This window comes from Anser cygnoides, chromosome Z (assembly GCF_040182565.1).
Source record: "Anser cygnoides isolate HZ-2024a breed goose chromosome Z, Taihu_goose_T2T_genome, whole genome shotgun sequence".
Taxonomy (NCBI): domain Eukaryota; kingdom Metazoa; phylum Chordata; class Aves; order Anseriformes; family Anatidae; genus Anser; species Anser cygnoides.
The window spans coordinates 76,958,700-76,983,136 of NC_089912.1; the positions used below are offsets into that span (position 1 = coordinate 76,958,700).

The 24,437-nt window shown below is 39.7% G+C and overlaps 1 protein-coding gene across 12 annotated transcripts in view; it reads left to right on the forward strand.

The window, feature by feature from the left end:
- Positions 1-24,437, forward strand: part of MAST4 (microtubule associated serine/threonine kinase family member 4) — a 296,506-nt gene that overhangs the window by 162,008 nt on the left and 110,061 nt on the right. For 5 of the 12 annotated variants that reach the window (XM_048079537.2, XM_048079538.2, XM_048079539.2 and 2 more), the window contains one exon: positions 10,681-10,761. The exons of 5 other annotated variants lie outside the window; for them this stretch is intronic. In XM_048079537.2, the coding sequence (XP_047935494.2) occupies positions 10,681-10,761 (81 nt within the window). Of the gene's footprint in view, positions 1-4,159; positions 4,738-10,680; positions 10,762-24,437 lie in introns of those variants that run through there. 2 more of the 12 variants (XM_013180519.3, XM_013180520.3) reach the window with 2 other exon arrangements.

A 24,437-nucleotide genomic window follows, 5' to 3' on the forward strand; every position in this document is an offset into this window, starting at 1 on the left:
CATGAAGGCTGCAGAAAACAAAGAACTAATTCCATCTCTGTCTAAGTTGCACTCATTTTTCTCCTGATGAGGAAGAAAGGACTAGAGACCATTAACTGTGATTGCCAGAATGAGGGCAGCATGATTTTTGTTTTCAAAAACATGTTTTAAGAGTTTTCTAATCTAACCATTGGAAAAATAGTCAAGATAAAAACATAGAAATTTTGAGGTGGTTTATTTCATGTTAAAATTTGAAATCTGTTAAAAAGTATTAGTAAACTCGGGCATTTTCATTGCTTTATATCTCCAAACCATGGCTTGTAGCTAAATCTCATATCATCCCAATAAGAGAGGTAGGCGTTATCTTAAACTTGCAGTTTGAGAAACCTGAATAACAGAAAAATGGGGATAAATTGCAAGACACTTTATGCCAGTTTTATAGTTTTGGTATTCTTTAGTCCTCAATTCACTGGATTATGAGGACTATTTTTAAAGCAAGGCACATGTTCTTGTCATAATTTTGGAACAGAATTCCAATTTAAAGGGAAAAAATGGAAGCTGTACCTCTACTTGAATGTTGCTAAACAGACCATTTGCTGGAAATGCATAAATGTCAGAGCCTGGCATGCTAAGCAGATTATTAGATGATAGAAGTTCAGATGAAAATGATCTTTGATTTAAAAACTGTCGTGGAAGGATGTTTTCCATTGTTGTTGGTCTTTGAGACCTGATTACTAACTCCCGAGCACCTTTGGAAAGTACTAGCAAAGTGTGCCTGCAGAATCAAAGAAAACACTGACTTGCTTGTTATTTCAGTGTAATTGCTATTAAATGTTAAAAACTAATGAAAAACAGGTGCATCTGCACTATTAATGGTATTATCGTGCGTTACCTTCATTTAAGGGAAAAAGCAAGCACAGCTAACAGCTGGAGACAAAGGGGGCCTTGAAAGTGTAGAATATTAAACTATGAACTGTGGTATGGAAGAGAAGACTTACAGGTTTGCTTTTTTTTTTTTTAAAACCAGATATCAGAGATAATCATCTAAGTCCTTCCTCAGATCTTACTGGTTCAGCAAACTAACTTGTGCCATGTATTTTTTTTATATTTCACTTTATAAATTTGGATTTCATCTATAGAATAATCCAAAAGGACACTGGGGTTTACATTTGCAAAGGAATGCAAGTCTTAAACTCCTTCTGTTCTTGACCTTATGCGTGAGATTAGCCTTTCCAGATGAGAAATTTTATCTATGAAAATTGTGTCGATGTAAGTAAAAATTGTCAGTGTTTTCAAGTTAACCTGGATAAAAAGAACAGCTTTAATTGCAGGGGTGTGTGTTAAAAAGAACATGAACGAAACAGAATGCGTGATAACATCAATGTAATCAATTTCTTTTTAAGAGAGTTCTTCAGGAAATTAAGGTCCTGCTTGATGTAACTAATTTTTCTCTTTCATTTTCCTGATTTTGCCACCATCTTCTGCTGCATGAAGTATTACTTATTCTTTCTTTGTGTCATACCTTGCTACCTGATAGTGCTAGAAGAATGTGATGTACAAACCTGAAATAGCTGCTGAGTTTTATTTTGTTTTTGCCCTTATGTACCAAAACCTTCTGTTGTAACTGGTATCCAGAGTGAATGTTTCTGATCTTCATCATGTTGCCAGTAGATCTGTCCTTGTGGTGGAACAAAGATACTTTTTAACAGGAAAAAGTGGAATTTCTTTTCAGTAGCCATAGTACAACAGAACCCTGTAGAGAACATCCAAGCATTTTAGCTTGTGGGTGCTGCAGATTTCAACTTGAAATCTCATAAATGAGAAATTAAACCATTTATTTTTAATTACCACAGGTACTGCATTATTTAAGGTAATTTAATCTTCACAGTAAGTAATGTTATGTTAAACTAAATGAATTTGTTTTACTGGTAAAATAATAATTGTGACACCTATTTCGGGGATGATGCCAAAGATGAAGAAAAAGCTTATCACTACTTTTGAGACTGACTTTACTCTAGCCTTTGCAAGTATAATGAATATTATTATCCTAGGAATAAACTACATTACTTTAAATAAATGAGTGAGATTATCTTTTGTGGTACTCCTTTTTAACTTTTACTTGCTTTCTCAACTATGTATTGGTCAGAATGACTTATATCTAAAGAGTCTGAAATTAAGAGCGAAGAATTGTTTTGATTAAATTGAAGTCAGCTTTCACTGGCTAGGCACCATCTAATTAAATTGCTATTTTTGCCCACAGATATGTGAAGTGGTGCCCACTTACTCTTGCAAAAGCTGGAAGAATGTAGCTGTGGGCAGAATTTGATCTCTTATGTATTCATTGTTTTGTTTTTCAGTAAATTATGATTATCCAAACTTCTGTCTGAGTAAGGCAAAATGCATAGAAGAGTTTTCAAAGTCAAGCTATAGCTCAGTCTCATCTTGGAATAATTTACCATTAATGTGATGTGAAGTGCATGCATGAATTAACTCAGCAATGGATTTGATTTATTGTGATCTCAAAATAGCCCTTACATGCAGTTGCTTTTGTTTAAGCTGCTGTGTTCAGTTACTGGTCCAACTCATTCTCCTGTCATTTGGTTTGTTGGCAGTATTGTCCTCCCGCAAGTAAAATGTATCTATTGCCTAATGGTGATTTTTCACACTAAAGCAGTGTTTTATGACCGATATTCCTTTGCTTGTTTTCCCTGAAAAACTGAACTTACCTCTTCAGTTCACCCCAGTGTTAAAGTTGGCCTTGTGGGAGTAACTTCCAAAAATTTGTACTCTGCTTTTGAAGGAAGCTGTACCTCCTCAGTGTTCCTTTTGTTGTTTTCTATATGGAAATAATTGTGGTACTGTCCTGATTCAGTGGAGCTGGCTCTCCTACCAGGGGTTTTAAGATGTCTCCTGCCCTGTTTTCAGTGAAGAATAACAGTTTTATACAAGAAAAATTAGGTACTTTCATGTTACAGGTTGTGTATATATACATACACAGATGTGGGCTTAAGTTGCCTAAAGGGCAGTGTACACAAAGTTAAGCACTTTGAATGTTATATAAGGCTTATATAAATGTGTGTGTGTGCACAGTCACAATTTACCAGTCCAAATTTTCTATTCTTGTTTAGTAATCCACCAGAGTACTGCATGAAGTTTGATAATGTGTTTTAAAAATGGGAACTCTGCTGTGCTCTAAATAGAGTTTAAAGGTTATGTTTTGAAAGTCCCAAATAGAGGTAGATGCCTAACTGATCTAAATGCCCTTGAAAATCTGTGAATTTAATCATCACAATCTTTGGTCTTGAAATAACTCCTTAAATCCAGTCTTTTTTTTTTTCTGGGATTATTTGTAGGATGCTTGCTAGGGCCTGAGTTTGGCATATCAGAATCCAGGTGTTTTAGAAATTCAAATGCGTAATTCTGTATTTTTTTCAATATCCTGTAAATGAAGACTCAGGGTAATATATTGCTTAAAGTGCTTTCTAATGGAAATATGAAGAGGAAAGAAAAAGAGTTTAATGGTCATTTTCTCCTCTGGTCTTGAAAGAGTTTCCATAGCTAGGAGATTTCCCTCAGTTTCTGAAAACCATGGTTCTGTTCTTGTGAACTTGCTAATTTCTTCCAAAAAAGAGCCAGGGACCCAAAAAGCAGCAGTTTTACTTGGTTCTGCATTTTGCCAATCTGCAGAGTACTTCTATGCCCAGAGCAGGGACAGAGCTCTCAAAGGGTGGAAGAAAGCAAATCATATGATTACTGTTATTGTGATGTGCAAGAGGTACAAATTAGAGCTGCACAGGAAAGCTATGCGGGTGAGGTAAAATATACTGGCTCTTAGATTACTAAAAATAAGTACTTGCACAGTGCCTTTGCTTTTCTTATAGAGCTTTTATATATATATAAATTTATATATAACCATACATATTTATTTCCTTCTAAGTGAGATTTAAAAAAAAAAAAAAAGACCTGAAATCAATATACTTTTCTGCAATTTCTGGGTTTGGCTCTCACCCTTACTAACAATTTTAGGTAATTTTCCTTTAAAATCCCAGTACAATCATGACAGAACAGAATTTGAACTTTTCCTTTTGTCTTAGCCTCAGCATGACAATAATTTGTTTGTTCCTCAAATTGCTTAGTAATAATTCCCCGTGTTAAAGTGGAAGGGCATATTTTTCATTCAGCAATTTGCTATTTTATTACTGCAGAAACTGCCTGTCTGTTTACTGAGGAAAGGGATAATGTGACTTAAACAAGATGGCTAAATCCTATTCGATAGGATCAGAGGGGGTGGTGAATGTTTGACATTTGCAGATTTGCAGAGAGAAACTGTCTTAAGCATGCAGGGCTTCTTCACGCTGTTGGTTGGTGCAACGAGGGGGACTTCTCCTTCCTCTGAGGTGCAAAGCCTGTGCCAGCGAGGCAGCTGCCTTTGCAGAAATCAGGAATGAATTGCTTGACGTGCAGAACTGACGGCTCCCTTCGCTTGACAAAACCAGTGCAGCGTGTGCTGCCGTTAACCTGAAAGAGGCAGCTGACAGCGCGTCGTGACAGCTCGAGGTGGAAGGACCCAAAGTTGCGGTGCTCCCCCCGCCCCCAAGAGATCGTTAGTCCATTCCTTTATAGTGGTTCGTTTTGGCTCTCTGTCATCGCCAGAATGCTGCCAGGGAATGCATGTCATGGTTACAATAGAGTCTGGTAACATACCACAGCAATGAAAGCCCAGCGGGAAAGGCTACAAATTCCAGGGCTGACCTTGGAGTAAGTATTGTCTGTCTTTAATATATTAATGGTTTCTGCATGATAACTGGCTTTCGTGCGAACAGGAGCTGTTTAACATATGTTTATGCCGACAGTCTCGGAGCACTGCAGCTTTAGGTTGAAGGAACACATTTTAAACGCACTGCAGTTGGTTTCAGCAAATGTGTGAGCGTGGAGCTGGGCTATTGCAGTATGTTTGGAAAGAAAGCATTTCTGCATATTTAAAGTTATCTCCGTGCATGGAGCATCCTGATCCTGTGAGCTTGTAGAGGGAGAATCTTTCAGTAGGCCATGGTGTCTGTCTTTCTCTCCAGCTCTCTGTTACTGTTTGTTTATCCCGGTGCTGCCTTTTAGAAAGGCCTCTATCTCTGCTGAATAATAGAGAGCACAGCAAGAGATTAAAGCATTATAAAAATGCCATTTGTGAAAATCCATCAGCAACAGCCTGTATTTTACATACGTAACTACATTAATGAACTGCATTTACATACTGGAGGATTCCTGATAGTCTCTGCAGTAAGTATGTTTACCTAATTTAGCAGTATGTTTACTTGATACTTGCTTAAAACTGATTAACTCATTTGTGTGCTTTCAGCTATTTTGAAAGTAGCTACATGAAAGTATGTAATTTTTATGTATGATGATAGTAGCTAGTCTTTTATTCATAAATGCCAGCATATATTTACCCAAGATTTGTTAGTAAAAGCCAAATACTTATTTCTGTACATGCATACCTACATTCTACATCGACACGTCAAGCATGTATGTATGCATGTTGTGGACACCTCGAGAACTTGCTAATTTTATCTAGGTAAATAGATATGGTTACGTCAGATCCTTTAGTGTTCCCTGGGACTTCCCCATCCTCCTTGCTGGAGGAAAAAAAAAAACAAAAACTGAATGCTGCAAATGCCTGCGGTAAAGTTACTTAGCTCTGAAAGGTATTATCTCTGACATCTGCCATGTTTTAAAAAGAGGGCTATAGGTAAGTGTGCAGTGTAGCAAATAATGTATTCTGATAATCACATGAAGGTGACAGAGCACTTTATTCCAAGGAACAAGTATGGATGTTATATAGGGTTCCCCAGAATTAGGCTTGTGAAATGTCAGAGGGAAATTCTGCATTTCAATTTGGCATCTTTTCCTTAGAGCAGCGTGTGTTAGCTGTGAGCAGAATAAGCTCTAGATATTCTTCTGGGAGAAAAAAAAATAATTGCTAATTTCTTAGGAGTTTTGGAGGGCAGGGGGTCTTATCAGGGAGCTCGTTAAAATGATTTACATGAATAATTGATTATTGTACTCCCTTTGAGGTGGAAATTTAAATATTTTTGAATCAGTCTTCACTGAATTATGTAATCATCCTATGTGAATATCATCACTAATTGCAAAGGATGAAAAATGATTCATGTTACTGGTTCTTTCAACATACATGTATGTTTTTGTAATATGAGGTAATCTTTTACTGTTTCCTCCTTTTTCATGGTACCGTGACAAAATCACATGTGCTTTGTATTGCATTTCTATAATATTTAAGTACTGCTAAAAATAATTATACTTTAATTTCAGCACTGCTCATTGTTTTTGCTAAAACATTGTTCAGATACAAACCATTTATATATTTAATTTGTTTCATATTTTTATATCACACTTTCATTTGTCATCATACTTAACTACTTTCCAAACTTAATTTGCTTTTAGAGAAAAGAAAACAGAGTTTTAGTTTGCTGATTTGTCATAGTTCAGTCAGTGCAGGTATAAGTTGTGTCTCCTAAATTTTTATTCTGATCTATAAAAGCAAATACATAAGGGGAAATAAAAAATCCAGCTTTTTCATAGATTCATAGAATGGGTTGAAGGGACCTTGAAGATCATGCAGTTCCCCCTCCTCCCCCCCCCCCTCCCCCCCCCATTGTGGGCAGGGACACCTCCCACCAGACCAGGTTGCCCAAAGCCCCATCCAGCCTGGCCTTGAGCACCTCCAGGGATGGGGCACCCCCAGCTTCTCTGGGCAGCCTGTGCCAGTGCCTCACCGCTCTCTGAGTGAAGATTTTCCTCCTAACATCTAATCTAAATCTCCCCTTTAAGCCATGTTTAAGTACTGAAAGGCTGCAATGAGGTCTCCCTAGAGAGTTCTCCAGGCTGAACAGCTCTCTGAGCCTTTCTTCATAGGAGAGGTGCTCCAGCCCAACTGCATCAGTCAGTTCCCTCAGGACTCTGCGATGCATGGCATCAGGCCCCATAGACTTGTGCCTGTAGACTTGTACCTGTTCAGTTTCATCAGGTGGCCTTGAACCTGCTCTTTGCTTACAGCGGGAGGCACTTTGCTCCCCCAGCCCCTGCCCAGAGGTTCAGGGACGTGAGAGATGTGGGAAGCCTGACTGGCAGTGAAGGCTGAGGCAAAGAAGTTGCTGGGTACCTCAGCCTTCTCCATGTCTGGTGTTACCAGTCCTCCCTTCTCATTTATCAGAGGTGGCACACTCTCCTTGGCCTTTCTTTTCTGAGCAATGTACCAAGAGAATCCCTTCTTGTTATTCTTTGCACCCCTTGCCAAGCTCAGTTCTGTCTGTGCATTGACTTTCCTGATTCCATCCCATCACATTTGGACAGCATCCCTGCACTCTTCCCAGGCCACATGTGCACAGGCATTGGAAACAGGGACTTCCTTCTTACATGTCAGGTCTGGCCACCAGGTCCTTGCTCAGCCATCCCAATTTTCTGCCATCCCTTCTTGCTTTCTTACACGTGGAGACGGAGAGCTCTTGTGTTCTAAGAAAGGAGTTGTCAGCTCTGATCAGCTCCTCTGTCCCTCAGGACTGCGTCCCAAGGGATCTCATCCCCTAGTTCGTTAACAAGCTGGAAGTTTGTTCTTCTGAAATTCAGGGTCCTCACTTTGCTCTCTGCCAGGCCCATATTCCTGAGATGACAAACTCAACCAGGGAGTGGTTGCAGCAGCCCAGACCACCCCCAGTCTGAACCTGTTTAATGAGTTCATCCACACTGGTGAGCACCAGGTCCAGTAACACTTCTCTGGTTGGTCTGTCTAGCACCTGGACCAGGAAGTTATCCCTGATGCACTCCAGGACTCTCCTGGATTGCTCACAGCTTGCTTCCCCAGCAGACATCTGGGTGAGGTCCCCCGTCAGGATGAGTGCCTGCGAGTGCGATGTGCCTTGTAGCTGAAGCCAGAAGGCCTTGCAGACAGGCTCCCCTTGGTCAGGTGGCCTGTAGAAGACCCCAGCCACAAGGCGTCCTTCATTGGTCCAGTCCTTAACTTTTACTCACAGGCTCTCAACCTGCACAAGGCTATTTCTCAGAGGCAGCTTTTTGCAATCTGTTTCTTAACCCAGAGGGCGACGCCCCTCCCACACCTTCCCTGCCTCTCTCTTCTGAAAATCTTGTAGCCCTTGATTCCCGCGTTCAGGCTGTGTGATTTGTCCCACCATGCTTCTGTGAGAGCAATCAAGTCACAGTTTTCTAACTGCACCGTGGCTTCCAGCTCCTCCTGCTAGATTCCTGTGGTGTGTGTGTGTCGGTGCATTTTCTCAAAACATTCTTCACACGTGGATCCTCATAATTTTTCTTTCAATAAAGTTTGAATGTTGGGACTAGAATTACGTTTCATCTCTGAGAAATTTATGCAGTCAGTCTACTTTATATTCATTACTTGCAGGAAGCTCTTTCAAAGAATATTAAGGACCCAAATTGAAACATTCCAAATTTAGTAAATGTAAGAATTAAGGCTGCCTGTCAGCCTTGTGCATATGCACTGTGATAATTTGTTTTAACATGTTTCTTCATGTAATTTTTAGGTCTTAAAAAAGCAAAGCTGAAATGCAAGCTCTGTAGAAGAACTCTATTGACACTCCTGTGTCATCACTTGGTGAGAATTTATAGATCCACAGCACAAGCACAGCTGATAATGAATGCCCTGAGTGTCTGCTCCATGGCTGAGACTCTTGTGTTACAGTAATGAAAATGAGGAATAATAATGGACTAACTACTAGCAGGTGTAGGATTTACACCTCCTGTGTATAGGCTAGCCATTAGAGGGAGGAGACATGTTTTGACACTGCATGTCCCTAGGATTTCTTTGTAGTAAGGGTAGTAGAATTTCAGTGACTTCTTTTTTTTTAAGGGTAGTAAGGTGGTGACTTAGAATCTCATTCTGGTGTCTGAAGTTAACATACCCTTCTCATTCAGTAAGAAGAAACCTGTCTTTTTCTTTCCTTTCCATTGCTCTGGCTTTGGTTCGTTCCTTGCCCCTGATCTTTACCCTGCAGCTGTCCCCATGCTCTCTTCCTGTTGCAAACGTCTGCCTTACAAGTCTTTACTGATCGTACGTACTGGAAAGGTCTTGGTTCACATGGTTGTGGCCGTGGTGCATTAGCAAGGGGCTCAGCTGAACAGCAGAAATCTGAATCTCCACAGGCCTACGTGGGCTGACTGATCTGAGCCTGGGTTCAGTTTAGGCATTTTCAGTGTAACATATCAAGCCTTTGGCTCTTAAAGTAGCTTATTAGGTCAGACATAGTGCTGTGCTAGCACAGATAGTCTGCAGCTGAAAACAGGCTAGCTCCTGTCGAGCTGATGAGTTGTGCTCTTCTGCGCACCAAGTTTGGGGATGGCACAGCTAGCAAACTTGACCCAAGATAGCCTTGTCAAGAAGTACCAGAAGGCCCATCCTTGATTGTTGTTTTCCCTACCAAGCTTTGTGTCCTCTACAAAGCATGCAAATGTAAGAATGTCTTAAGAAAGGTAGCAAGTAGTTGTCAATTCTTTCCCAGTCTGTTTAAGGAGCACGAGTACTATTTCTGCTGAAACATAATTCAAAAAACCGTCAGTCAGGTATCTACATTGAAAGGTTTTGATGGGAATGTTGTAAAATATGACTGTCAAAACAAGGATTGGAGCTAGTTATAGCATACTGGTCTTCTGTGGGTCTGCTGGGGACAGGTCAGGAGCACTAATGTTGGCTGGCAGCAATGGTTTGTTACATAGAACAAATCTTTATGAAAGTCATCTTGAAAAAGCTACCCAGCGGCTTCTGCCTTTGCTTGGTTTAAACTGATGGTGGAGCTACGTGTAGTTTTGGACAGATGACTTCAGCTAATCACAACAAGAGGCATGTAATTAAATGTATTTAAAAGATTTAAAAAAAAAAAAGCTGTCTGCAAGTGTTACAGGGACAAGTGCATGTGACTGCATGAGTATGTTTTAGAAGTGCATCTGTGAAATCTGTCAGTGGCCTGCTGTTTTTAGTGAGAAACTTTTCAGTGGAGCTGCACTTCAGGCAACTTCTTGAAGGCACCTTTGAAGCCAAGTGCTCAAGTATGTTTTTGGGACGTTAATTGCTTGTATTCATATTCTTTTATGTAAATAAAGGGGTTGCTGTTTGTGATAGGACACTTCATAGTGAAATCAATGGAAATTGCAGGTAGGTCACTTGATTTTCAGTAAGTGCCTGAAATTTAGTCTCTTAAATTGAGATTTTTTTCTCAGAGTTTTCTGTTGCTGACAAAAGCTCATCATCATTTTTAGTTCTCCAACACCTCTGACTAGCACATCAAAAGAAACTTTAAAAATTCCTAAAATTAAACAAACAAAGAAAAACCCCACAACCACTCCCAGTTACTTATTCTGTTTCATACAGAACACTTAGAAGTCTGAAACAAGTATCGTATTTTTCCCTTCTTTGGACAGTATTGTTCCTTGAGAGAGTCTCACATAGTCAAGCATAAGCACCAGCAACAGATTTCATGTTTGTTTTTATTTAAATTGATTTCATCATATGTCAAAAACTGTGTGGCTACTGTCAGTCACTTCATTCAGGAGGACAGTAATGTTTCGGTTCTAACTGAAACTCCTTTTGTAACTCCTGCACTGAAACATGCAACTCTTGCTAAACCTTCTGTTTACTAGAGATGACATTATTTTAACTTTCAGTCTCACCCCAAGGAGCCTGAGCCCAACCCCAACAAGCCCTTGCAGCCCATGCAGTCCTCTGTTCGCTTTTCATTTTTGGAGGTAAGCGAGTAAACTTCCGTTGTTGGTGTTTTCTTCTGCATCCAAAACCTGACGATCAAAATGTGTTTCAAGGGGAGAAATGAAGAAAATAAAATGTCTGTGCAATCAGAAAAATGTTTTACTTGACCAGCTGTTTTTCTGAAACTATTTTTTTTTTATGGAAAAAATAGAAGGTAATCCATATTTTGAGACCTAGTAAGGAGATTTGAGATATTAATGCATAATATTGAGTTGCTCTGACTTTTGCTTAGGAATGTGTCTGCTATTGAAATTTTATGGTTTGCTTCCTGTGATGCTACTGCAAACTGTTCTATCATGCCAAAAGTTTAAGGTGAATTCAGAAGTGAGGGTGATCGATGAAACACATTGTTGTGTTGTGCATACCTGAGAGGCAGTACCATGATCTGTGATGCCAGATGTCAGAAGAATTGAGTATCCAAGATGTATATCCATTTAGAAGAAAATAGTCATTTACGGTAGATCTGTAAGGCTGCTCCTTCTGAAGGACTAGGACAATTTTAAACCTTATTTGTAATACAGTAATGTTTTAGATATGCCGTAAGCAGCCACCTGAAATATTCTCGTTTCTTTTCTCCTACTCCCCAGTTCACACAAAAGAATCAGTTTTGTGTACTTGTCAGGAAGGGAGTTTTTTTTACAACATTAGAAAATGAAATGATCCAAAAAATACTATGTGACACTTTCTATAATGGTAAAATTATCATAATAAATAAGAATTGAAGGGTGTTTCTGATACAGTAAAATTTGTTATGCTTTATTTCTATTTCAGAAAATTAAATTGCAAGCTTGCTCTCTCCTTGGCATGAATTAGTGAGACCCTGGTCTTTAGGGAGAGTAGTTGTCAAAATGATTTTCCAATGCCTCATGGATTGAAAAAAAAGAAAAAGAAAAAAAAATGAAAACCAACAGAAAAAAAAAAGACAAATTTTAATAATCAGATTTCAGTTGTTACTGTGAGGATGAAGGAAACTTAAAGAACTACCACCTTGTTAAATTACATAATAAAGTGGATTTGTGTCTATTTGGTACAACTTCTTTAACATTGCATGGCAGAGGAGACATTGCTTGCATGTGTTGTTATTCTTCAGCATACTTGAAAGTTAAAAAACAACTGATTCTCAAAATCCATCTATCATGGCTTAATTTGACAGTGAAAAATGAAGCAATTTTGTGGTTTGCTATGTGTTTCTGAAGATTTTTTTTATATACGGTTTTGTAAGGGAAGAGATGAGATGAGAATCCTTCTTTTGTGCATTTTTCAATATGATTAAGTGTCCATAAATTTTGTTCTCAGTGAAAACACTTTGTGGTGTTTAATGAATTATCAGTAAAACGGTGTGTGTTGTGGAGCTTATCGTGGTGGTAGGGAAAAGCTGGTAAAAAGTAGCACTTTTTAGTCTTTAGTTTATGTAGCCCAGTTCTGGGGCGGGGTGGTGGGGGAAGTGTTCTTTTTCGGAATGGCAAGCAAAAAGCTGTGTAAAGGTTTTAATTTGTGTAAATTGCTGAATTGCATCTCTGGCCTCGCAGACATCCTGCCAGGCAGACCGTGCTGTGGACAACAGCGCTCCTGAGCTTTATTGTCTTTGGAATCAGAGCATAAAACTGGACCCTCAAGGTTTTCATTTCCCCATGCTGGGTGGTAGAGGCTCCTGGCAATACCGAGTTTGAGCTTTCCATCCCATGATGGATGGTGTTGGGAGTAGACCTCTCAGATTCATTTCGAGGAAATAGAATGGAATTTACTGATTCTGTGCAGTACAATACCTCCTCCACAGATTTTCCTGAAAAATGTCAGAATTCCTAGTGTTTATAATTCTCCCCCCCCCCCCCCATGCATCTAAAGCTTTGCCAGAATGTTTGAATTTTCCCTGAAATTGAATTTTAAAAGAAATAGTTTGATTTGTTCTGAATCTTTGTGTTGTATGTAGCTATAACTGTAGAGCGCTTCAGGTGTTCAGAGCAGCAAATGTTTTAGTTATTAGTGGCTGTTCAACCTTAGGCTCACAGAAGAAAAAAAAAAAAGTGTGTTGGTTTAGGGCATGTAAGTAATTACCATTTCCTGTTTCTTTGGCTCAGAGTTTTCCTGTAGGTGGGAAGAGAATTATTTTAATGTGACCACTTCTGTTCAAAAGTTTTAGCAGCATGGGAGCTTTCCTAGAGTGAAAAGATAAGATTTTCCTGTGGTATCGTATCACTGCAACGTGCTGGCTCATCTCCCTCATGTCCTTTGACTTGCACAGCTGCTCCTTGGGCAGTTGCTTTTGTTGGAATTCTGCTTTATAGCGGTTGTATACAGTAGCAGTATAAAGGGAACCTTTTGCCAGTATGATGAACATCTTTACAAAATAAACAATAGCATCTTGTGAATAGAAGTACTTCTGGCAGCAGAGCCTGCTGGTACAGCATGAGGGTAGCACTACCTGTATTCCGCTGGTACATCTTCAGGAGGATGAAGGCAGGAGAGGTTTTACAAACTTGAGGCATATATTTCCCATCTTCTTTGTAGCTGCTATTTGTGTCTTCTGAAAATTTTCAACTTCTACGGGGAGGGAAAAGCACTATATTACTGTTTTCTCACAAATTAATGCAAGCAGCAGCAGCGGATTTGCAAGGAAAGAAGGAAAGAGGAAATAATGCTCAGCACAGCTACTGAGAGTTTCTTCAGGAGCGCAGTGCTCCTGCCTTGGCATGGTCACTGCGTCAGCGCTGAAAGTTGCCTGTTCAGACCTGAGTGACAGCCAAGGTGGTAGCTGTTGTACATACTGGTTAATGTTTAAATCTGGTGTAAGCTTATAGTCTAAATAGAGCAGGCAGTGTACGCTGTAGGAAATGAAGTATGAGTGTTCCCTCTGTGATGGTGGGGACCTGTGCAAAGAGGGATGACATGGTTTTCTCAAGGTAAAGCATGATTTTGTAGAAGAGGTAGAAATTTAATTCAGGCTTTTCTTGTCTCGAGTAGTTTCTTTTATGAATCTCAAAAGACAGAGTTTCTGCCCATTTTCCCTCTGTCCTAGCTCCACAGCTGCCATAACAAGGCATGCTCAAGCAAACATTTTTCTTGAAAATTTATTTCCACCTTTGCATCCGGAGACCAGTACAAAGTATGTTGACCTTGAGGTTGTGCTGAAAGATGCAGTTGTTGATTTATTACTCTGAAACAAGGTCATGAGAAGGGCTGGTGCAGATGAGGTAAGGAATCACTTGACTCCATTTCTTGCCCAAGTTCTTCATTTTTGTTTAAAATGAGGAAAACCTGCTGTTTCATCTCTCAGAATAATCTCATTAGAATTCATGAACACCTACAATAAAGCACGAGTTCCTCAAGGTGAAATAAATTAATAGCTGGCTTTTACCTCCAAAGGTAGAGTCTCTATTGCCAAAATTCTTACGTCCTTGCTGTTCTTTTAACTCCTTCTGTGAACATTTATTTAACCATGCAAAACACACCTACTCCAGATACTTCCAGTGCTCTCTCATGTTAAACCTTGTGTAGCTTCAAAGGGAGACCTGTTTCAGTTGAGAATTAAGGTTTATGAGTTTTTTTGGAAAAAGAGAAACAATGTCATTGCATGTGTAAAGCTGTGTATTATTTTTTTCTCATGTAGAACTAAGTTTTGAGGGAGTGATTGATTAAATAAACACAGCCTTGTCAGATCTCATCACTTGTGTACTTAAACATGATACACCATCATCAGCTTTTAAAATTCTTTCAAAGCTTTTAAATTCTCTGAGCCTCGTAGACACGAAGCAGAGGAGAGGGTCTTATGTTTCTATTTTTGCTTGTGACAGTCAGTTATATTTGTATAAACCTATTAGCATCTTGATGAGGTGGTGTTGGTGTACATGAGGGTGCAATTTGAAAACTGTAGGTGCTGCGCAGTTGTCATTTGTGAGCAGAGGTCTTCTGGAGAATCTTTGCTTGTTGGTTTGCCATCCCAGAGGGATGCAGTGATAAGAATTTCTGATCTCATTAATTTTGGGAGGCTGGGACTGAAGAAAGTGCAGTTTTACTTGCTGCACACTGATATGGAATCAGAGGTGAAGCTTTAGTTGTTGTGGTGATGTTTTGGAGCAGAGCTTATAGAGTAAAATCAAAGCAGAACTAAATTTGTTGATATAAAGATTTGGAGTGAAGTACATTTTTAAAAGCTCCTAGAAGAAATCTGCATTCTTGTTTATGCATTTGAAACAGTTATTAGGAATATAGCAACTTGATTTGTGGTTTGTGTTACTTGATGCTGTTCAGAAAAGTGTTTTTTCTAATTCAAGTAACCAAATAAGAGTAGCTTCCTCTCCCTTCCCTCCAACCTGAATTTTACAGCATAAACCATCTCAGAAGAAAGGATAGATAACAGAATTTACAGGACTTACCAGAAATACAGTTGATTTGCTGTCTGTCTGTCTTTCTGTCTGTCTGTTGTACCTTAGATGAGAAGTTCTTGTGACAGTTATTTCCTGCAGTAGTGTGAAAGCTGCTACTTTTCATTTGTGGGAGAGAGCTGGTCTGAATCATTTTAAATGCCATTTTGTTGATCTTCTTTCCCTGAACTCTCATAAAGAATCTCCCAAAGCAGTTGAGTGCTGTTTTTATTAAATCTTCTGGCCTTTTGGGTTGTATTTTGTACGTACTGTTGAATGTTAAATTTTGAAGTTAACAGTTCAGTCTTCTTAAACATTTTGAGGAAGTAAAAAGCTGATAGGAATTCCAGACTGAAAATTACAGCTATTGTGGAATAGTGCTGCAACACCAGAATATTGGGAATGCAGACAATAAAGGATTTTTAGTTTTAATTCTAAATATTATTAGAAAAAAAATTCTTTTTAGAATTTTCTAAGGCTTCGTAGTCATAGGAATGACCTGAATGAAGGCTTCTTGAGCAACTTAATTGCTTTCTAAAGCAGAGGATGAAAGTCTTTCAGAAATATTTCCCATTGATATATACCTTCATAATTCTAATTTTTTACTGTAATTTAATGTGCTTCTCAGGGTACTTACAATTTTGAAGCCTAAAATGTTTGTGGCATTACTTTTTGGGCAGATTTTTGTTTCTTTGGGTCAAATTCTGCTTTCTCTGATATGTTACAGGTGATATCATAATAAAGAACTGGCTTGACTGAGGTTTTAATTGTGTTCCATGTGTCTGGTTTGAATGAGTAAAATGAAAGCAAGGTATGAAGAGGGGAGCTCTATAGAAAATACTTCTCAGGTTTTCAATTAAAAAAAAAAAAGAAAGTTTGTAATACTTACAAAAATATGCCACACCTAAATCAGGAATTGGAGGAAAGGAGGGAATTGAACTCTGGGGGCCATGTGAAAATTAGCTGAGTACTCAACCTGTAATGTTAAGACATCACTCCAGGATGATTATAGGAGATGGTTAAAATTTGAATAACTGCTCCACATTATATAATGGGAAATGAACTTGGCAGCTCTTGAAATATACTTGGAAATATGATACAGCCTCATGTGTCTTCCTAGCTGTCATACCACAAGGTTTCAAGTGCATGCAAATTACCTGCTAACAACAATCATTAGTCACTGGAGAGCGTACCTGTTGACCTAGAGGCTTTGCTTGTCGGAAGGTGATGTATCTATTAGTAATGATTGTAAATGTCCTGAGGCTCAGTTGCCTCAAACTGCACATAAAACTTAGAGTTCTGTAGTATGGTTTCATAATTGGCTTTATCTGAATTAATGGGAAAGCATTTAAAACATCCTAACTTCAAGGTCCATTTGTTGTCCAAAGTAAGGCTACTGTCTGTAGTCTGTCTTGTTGCCAAGCAGTTCTTGGAAGTACGTAGAAAAATGCTAGGTAAGCCTGTTGGTTGTCCTTAACTTTCAAAGGAAAGTTTGGTCTGATAGGGATGTTAACGTTTCACTTCTTCCAGGAGAGGTATTTCCCTAGAAAATTCCACTCCTGCTATCCCACGTTCAGACGTCTTGCAGTCTGTGCAGCACAGTGACCATTTTCAGCTAGTTCTTGGATGAGTTGCCAGAGAAACAATCCTGCAGCTAAATTCTTGAGTTGGAAATTCTCATCCATGCTCTGTGCCAACACTGCAGCATTTTGTTGCATCTGCATCATTTTATCTCACCTTGATAAAAATAGTTGCAGAACAGAAACGAACACTGCAAGCATCAGCCTTGCTTATTACACAGTTTCAGCAGACCATAGCACTGCAAGCTGCAAGGAGTTGCTTAGGTGCCTTGAAACTTAGGAAATGCTTTGAGACTCCCAAGGCTTTCAGTGGGGAGTGCAGAAGGAGGTGAGGTGTGTATCAGAAGGACACTGCTATCCCTGCAGTGGCCATTTTAGAGACTTTGTTATTTCTGCTATACACAGAACAACTTGTTTTCACTAGTGTGCAGGCTGAATTACTTTGTGATAAATGTTGGTGGTCCCTTAGGGAAAGAATCTTTCTGTGGTATTAGCTTATTCTTGAATACTATTGAAGTGATGACTTTACAGCCATGCATTGTAACCAGACTTCACAAATGGAACTAGGAGTGCAAGAAGCACGAGAGATTTCCAGAATAATATTGAAACAAACAAACACCAAGAAACAACAACAAAAAACTAATCCTCCTGCCCCCATTAAGTACAAAGCCTCTTAGTCCTGTTGTTTTTCAGATATCTTGTTATTCCTTTTGCTTGCTTTTAGCTGTTTCAGAAGAAAAGTAAATATATGGGTTCCTAGATGCAGTGCCTTGTACCTATAGCAAAGTGAAGAATGTTTCCAAAAGGGCTATTCTGGACTTGGCAGACCTGTTACCAGTATTGGTTGGTTTCTCATCTTGATCCACGAGAGTTTGGTGGTTGAGGCAGGGATTGACTATGCTCCTGATCCAAAGAGCTATTCAGCAAAATAGTGATCTGGCTTTAAATAGGAGATCAGTTCTGTCTCTTGGGAGTGGAAGGACATGGCACGCTCGTGGCGTGACTGAGACACAAGCTGACCAGGCCTCCTGAGGACTGTCATTCTCTGCCACGAGATGCAGTGCAGCTGGCCTATTTTAAGTGTGCAGTGTGGTTTCAGAGCCTGAGCAGCTCTGAGGATGTGGTTGCACTTGCTGCTGGGACACCACTTTTCTGAAAGGGTCATGGGAGCTGCTTCTGGGCTCAAGCATAGTGTTGGAAGTAGGAGGTGTTGAGGAGCCAGATGTTGGAATGATACCAGCTCAAATCTGTCTGAGGTTTCACACAGTAGAGGGTTTGTCAGTGGTGTGGTAACCATTCCCTGTGTGTGACAGCACTGTCAGTACTAACGTCTGTTAGTACTGCGTTACATTGGGTATGTGTCGTGATGTCTGGCTTCGAGCAACATGGCTTTCTGGGCTCGTGCTGTAGCAGTCAGGAGCTCATATCCACAGGGTACTCTTAAGCAGACTGTCTCTTAGCTCTGGAGACTGCAGGAAGAAATGAGCTAGGTGTGCAAAATGCTTTTCTGGCAGTAAGAAACCTGCTGTCATAGAGCAAAAGTACGGCTTGTCCTCTCGTTTTACCAGGGGTGATGCAGGCTGGTTTTTTTCTGTTCCTTAGGACGTGCTGCTAGGAGAAGGACTTGCTACTAGGAGAGATTTGGCAAGGCCCTCCTTGGGCTGGAAAGGAGGAGGTTGTTTGCAGTTAAAAGCTCTAGCACAATGACACTTCAACAGAGCAAAGCTGATAGGAGTTGTAGCCTCAGAGCTACCCAGCAAAAAAGTTAGTGTGGCTTACAGCCAAAATATTATGTACCTCGAAGAGTTGTGAGAGGGATTGCTCCAGGAGCTGTTCTCAGATGGGAAATAACATGATGCTTATTGGCCAGGAAGGCGGATTTGCAATTTGATAGAAAAGTGAACAATGACTAAAACTGTGTTTAAAACTTGTGCACAACTAAAAGACTATACAAAACACGTCTGTGGGACTCCAAAGTATCACCACAACAGTCTGGAAGTAGTTCTTGTCATATTTTAGGAGGTTGTGGTCTCAGACTGCTGTATTTCTTTTGGTAAGTACACTGGAAAACATGTGGTCGAGTGTAGGAAGATGGTTAATGCTCTGTGACCTCCCAGGTTGATTAAACCTGGAAGTATTTCTAAAAATAGCTGTAATGCCTGAGAGGAGGGGACCATGACATGCGGTGATACAGATAAACATCAACCAAAGCCAGTCGCTTCCACTATGAGCAATTAGGTAGGTGGTTCCTCCTTCACCTCCACACTGTGGCTTCTTTGCCAGGTGAACATGTAGGCTCTCAACACACTGCCACTGGACTGATGAAACTGCTCTACTCATGCATGTGTGCAAGTGCACGAGCAGTGGTGTTCGGGAAGCGTAGGATGAAGAACAAGATATACATTGGGTTGGTGGGGAAGAAAGATGGCATCAGGTGTTGTAGTCATCATGGCAGAACTTTTGAGTGGGGCTAGTCATGTGGCTACCAATGCTTTACGAAGGTAGAGTGGAATGTGTTGGGATAACCCTTTGTCTGTACTAAGTGGGGTTTCTTTCTTTAAATTTTGCAGAATTGAAGTGTTACATAACTTTTGAAAGAACCGATCACTCCACAAAGAAAATAAAAAAATAAATCAAAGTACAGAGTTGAAAGCATGTGCTGATTTAAGAGAAACATACTTTTACACAAGCAATTCAGGCTCATTAAAATTCATGGTAAGCCATGTCCAGACATGACTGGAGATGGTCAGGGAGAGGCTGCTTGAATGGTGAAGGGGTTAGGGTTGAGGTTGGCTTTGTTTCTTTCATTGGTGGCATACGGAGAGCATGTATTTGTAGTGATAAATGTTTCAAGTCCCTTTTGTATCAAGATATTGATATTCCCTTAAACACCCTATGCAGTTATATGACTGGAATAATCAGGTTGTCTGCTTTTAGTAAAAACTGGGCTATTAGTTGTCTGAACTGCTATTTGAATGCTGAGGAGTTAATTCCTTCATTTCCACTATGACTGATCGGATTTTCCAGGATGCTGAGGTAAAAAAAAAAAAAAAAAAAAAAAAAAGCTAGCACAGATTGTGCTGATCCTGCACTCCTTGTTTTACATGTTTTCGACAGGGTGTTGGTGATGATTGAGGTGCTGACTATAGCTTGCATGTTACGCAGTGTTGATGTGTGCTCTCGGTTCTACAAAGCTAAAATGAAATGTGTATGCCTGTCTTTGGAGCAGGGGGGTGGAAGTCTGTGACTTGTCATGTCATCCTCCCTGATGCTTGTCATTCTCCTTGATACGCAGAGAAGAGATACTTAAGACTTTATCTTACTTCATCGGAGTCACACATCTTGTGTTTGTACAGTCTATGCCTGCAGGAAGGAGGTGTTGTAGAAATAATTCAGTACCTCTGTCCGCTAGTCATCCTCAAGATCTTCCTGCTACCATCTACATTTTTTCTCTCATTTTTTAGTATCTGTACATTTCATGCAAATATTTCTGGAAATGTCTTCATTGCAGTACCGAGAAGTTAGAAGACATTATTATCTGTGCTTTACAGATGGAGAACTGAAGCACAGAGATTAAAGGACTAGATAATGCTGGGTTTTAGACCCTGAGGCCCCTTAGCTGTGAGATTGTTTTTAGTATTTTGTTCTTCACCTAGAGTATTTTCTCTCATTTGACAAGCATAAATAACTAAAATCACGTTCACCTCTCTTGTACTTCTAGACGCTTGGTTTGCATTTTGTTTGAAAAATTACCTTCTTTACATATAGTGAATTCTACTACTTCTAGTGCAATAGTTTGCCAGTGACACTAAACTGGAGGTGCTGTTGGCTCCCTGATGGGGCAAGAGGCCTTGCAGACAATTTGAGGTGGACTGGAGCATTGGGCGATCATCAACAGCATGCAGTTTGACAAAGGCAAATGCTGGGTTCTGTACCTGGGACGGAGCAGTGCAGGACACAGGCAAGTTTTGGAGATGAGTGGCTGGGGAGCAGCTCAGTGGAAAGGGCTCGGGGGGTGCTGGCTGACGGCAGGCTCAGCGTGAGCCGGCAGCGTGCCCTGGCAGCCAGGAGGGCAAACCACATCCTGGGGCGCACTGAGCACAGCACAGCCGGTCAGACGTGGTGATTGTCCTGCTGTTTAGCGTTGGTGCAGCCTCACCGATGACAGGACACAAGGGAAGAGCACAAAGCTGTGCCAGGGGAGGGTCAGACTGGACATGAGGAAAAATTCCGTTACCGTGAGGGTGGTCAAACGCTGGGAGAGACTTCACAGAGAGGTGGCTGATGCCCCGCGCCTGTCAGTGCTCAGAGGCATGTGGATAACGCCCTCAGTAACGTGCTGTAACTTGTGGTTAGCCCCGAAGGGGTCAGGCAGTTGGACGTGGTGATCTCTGAAGGTCCCCTCTGACTGAACTGTTCTGTTCAGATTGAAATAGAGGGATGCCTGCTGGAATGTAATTGCTATTTGTTATTTAGCCTGTTGAGTGGGAGAGCATTAAGGGTGGTGGGTAAAAAGATTTAAGGATGTTATCAACTTGTAGTCTTGTATGCTTGCTGCTTGAAATACCAAAGGTGATGTTAATAGCAGTCCAAATTATATTCTTTAAACATGTTTCCCCTTTTAACTTCCTACGTCCCCAGGTTCCAATTTGCCAGCTTGCGCTGTATGGGGTGCTCCACCTCACACCATTCTGCTGACAGCAGATCCATCACACAGATCAGATGGAGGGAGCATGAAACAGATGATTGCACGGAAATGCTCAAGAAATGCAGCTACTTAGAGCTTTGTAGTATGTAAACACTGAAATCTTAGCACCTTATTTTTATTCAGTGTGATTTAAATCAGGGTTTGGAAGTAACTGGTGTGTTTAAAATACCTGAAATAAGCAGAGTACTTGCCAAAGTTGGGGAGGAGCATTTAATTTCCTTGCTCTGACAGAGACCTGTAACTGATCTGTTGCCATCAGTCTGTGTTGGTTGGATGATTAGTTTAGGATGTTCAGTGTGTAAGTATTAAAGCTGATGAAGTTTTCTGTCTCCCTGAGGACAGTGTTTACACTGATTAACTGCTTCTAATTTCAATATCACTGGAGTCAATCTATTTAGACTTTGATTGACAGTCGTGAGTTCTTAGCTGTGCTGACTTCCATTAACCCACCCTCCCAGGTGTTTTAAAAATGAGAAAAGTTGCAGCTCATTACAACAACTTTCCCAAACATATCAGGAAAATGCTATCCAGTGTGAATTGCGCTTGATTTCTTTCCCTAGTTCGTTTAACTTTTGCACAGGGAGTCCCTTAAGTCTGCTGTTACAGATGGTGAGTAGGGCAGGTGGGTGGTGGCTGGTGGCAAAGCTGAATGCATGAAAATGGCTCTGAATAAGGAGCAGTATTCCTCTTGCACGGGGATGTTGTCTGGGGTTCTCCAAACTAGGATGCTATGGTGGCATAACAAAATGTTCCATTTACTTCACTGTCCTTCCATTGGAAGGTAGTGGGCCTGGCATTTTAGTTTGTGTGTTTACAAGTTATGAAAACAAAACAGATAAAAAAAAAAAAAAGCTGAATACTTTTTTATAGATGTATGTGAAACTTAATTTTTAAACTGTTTTCTTTGATTAAAAAGAAAAGTCTGTTATATTTTCATGTTAAAAAGGTTCATAAAGATTGTATGCTGTATTAGAATATTTATAGTTTACTGGAATTACTCATTTTTAAACTTTAAAAACTTTTAAATAACACAATTTTAAGTTTAAAGTTAAAAAAACCAACTTGTATTCTAAAAAAAAAAGAGCTTTTGTACAAGTAAATTAATTTTTCTCACAAGGTATGGCTTAATTGACTGTAGCTGTGATGTTGAATGTGTAGAAATAGATAAGTGCATGCTGTTTTAGAAGAATGATTGTATCCATCTTAAGGAATTACTTAGGAATTTCACCTTAAAGATAGTCTATTGCTGTTGATTTTAAAAGATGCATGGCCAGATGTGTGAGGACCGGAGAAGGTATGTGTGTATAATGGTCTGAGTGCAATGAATCATGCCTCTTAAATGTATCATCCTTTCATGTGAAGGCCTGAGAACATGGCAAACTTCGTTACTGCTCTTGACGTACCATATGGAGAACACGTTTACCTACAGATTTATACTAGTGGTACTGCAGCCACAAAAAAAACTACTTATTTGAAGAAATGGTGTGACCTTTTTAGGGATGCTGCTAAGTGCTGGTTGAAAAAAAAAAAAAAAAAAAAAGGCACTTGGAGAAAAAAAGGCAAAGCAGGATGGGCTAATACTGGCTATGCAATACTGTATTTTTATTTTTTCCTCCAGCATTTGTGATCATGAAGTCAGGGTCCAAGTAGCATAGTACCTAGAGCAAGGTGAAATTTTTATCAGATATTTTTTGTTTCTCTTCCCTGCTGGACTTGCATTTCTGAACTGTAGTAATGCTTTTCTACTTGCCAAGATAGATAAATGTAAATTCAGTGATAACAGTTGGAAGTATCTCTTTTGTACTTCCTCATTAGTCTGCCTGTTTGCTAAAGTAGCTTGGAAGGAGAAGCTAATTTCTGGGACAAGAGCAAATAGGTAGCTTAGCTGATAGTATGGCTGGCTCACTCCACTACAGATAGCAAAATGTTGGATTAAAAATAGTATTTTGACAGATTCAAATTCTGATGTTTGATGCAAATGACTACAACAATATATTTAAGTTTCAGTTAATATTGTGTATCTATTCAGAAACTTTCTGAAATGGGAAGAGATGCTGTGACCATTGCTTTTCCTGAACATGTTTATGTTAAATGAGCTATAATACACTAGAGTAGTGGGAGGTTAATTTGAATTTGTATGTTACTTTACAACTTGTTAGAGCAGTAATGCTTACATGTGTTTATAAACAGTTCTAAGTAAACTCAGAAATTGGCAGATACACACTGCACACCCACAAAACACTTCCTTTCAATGATTTTTTTAAACTTATTTTTACTTTCTGCATCCCACGGTGAAAATCACGTGAAGTCATCAGAGGAAGGTAATAAACATCATAATCATCATCCACTAGAGGGAGCAAGATTTCAAATATTGTAATTAAGAATACTTACAAAAATGATTATTAGTACATTTACTACTAATACAAATGTACAGTCTAAGGAATGAATAAACCAATAACATCTTGTACTTCAACTTCCTATATAAAACAAGCTGTAGAACCTTTTCTACTATTTTTTGGGTTCATCCTATTACTCTCGTTTGAATTGTCATTATTTTTTTTTTAGGTAGAAGAGTATCTAACCTTTAAGACACATAATGATGGGAAATCCACTGTGTTCTGGTGGCTAAGGTGAAATAATGCAAACCTGTGCTTTCTCATCTGACTCCCACAGTTTGAACCTCTACTTCTAATATGTGTGAGTGAGGGACAGGATAGAGTTCGCTATGCCTACATCCTATGTATTCCCAAAAATCTCCTCATCCTGTGGATACATATACCAGATGACAAAGGTACTCCTATAGCCTTGGATAAAGTGAATAATTCAAGCTTTTCAAGCTGCATACTGTGGTTCTGCAGACGTCATTCCTGTATTATTTTTGAAATACTCTAGCCTCCCAGTCCTCATCTCCTTACTCCAGTGAGGGATTTTCCTGCTTGTGTATCTGTGGGAAGTGTATTCTTTTAACTATACTGTCACATAAGGAGCTCTTATCTAGCTGTGTACCG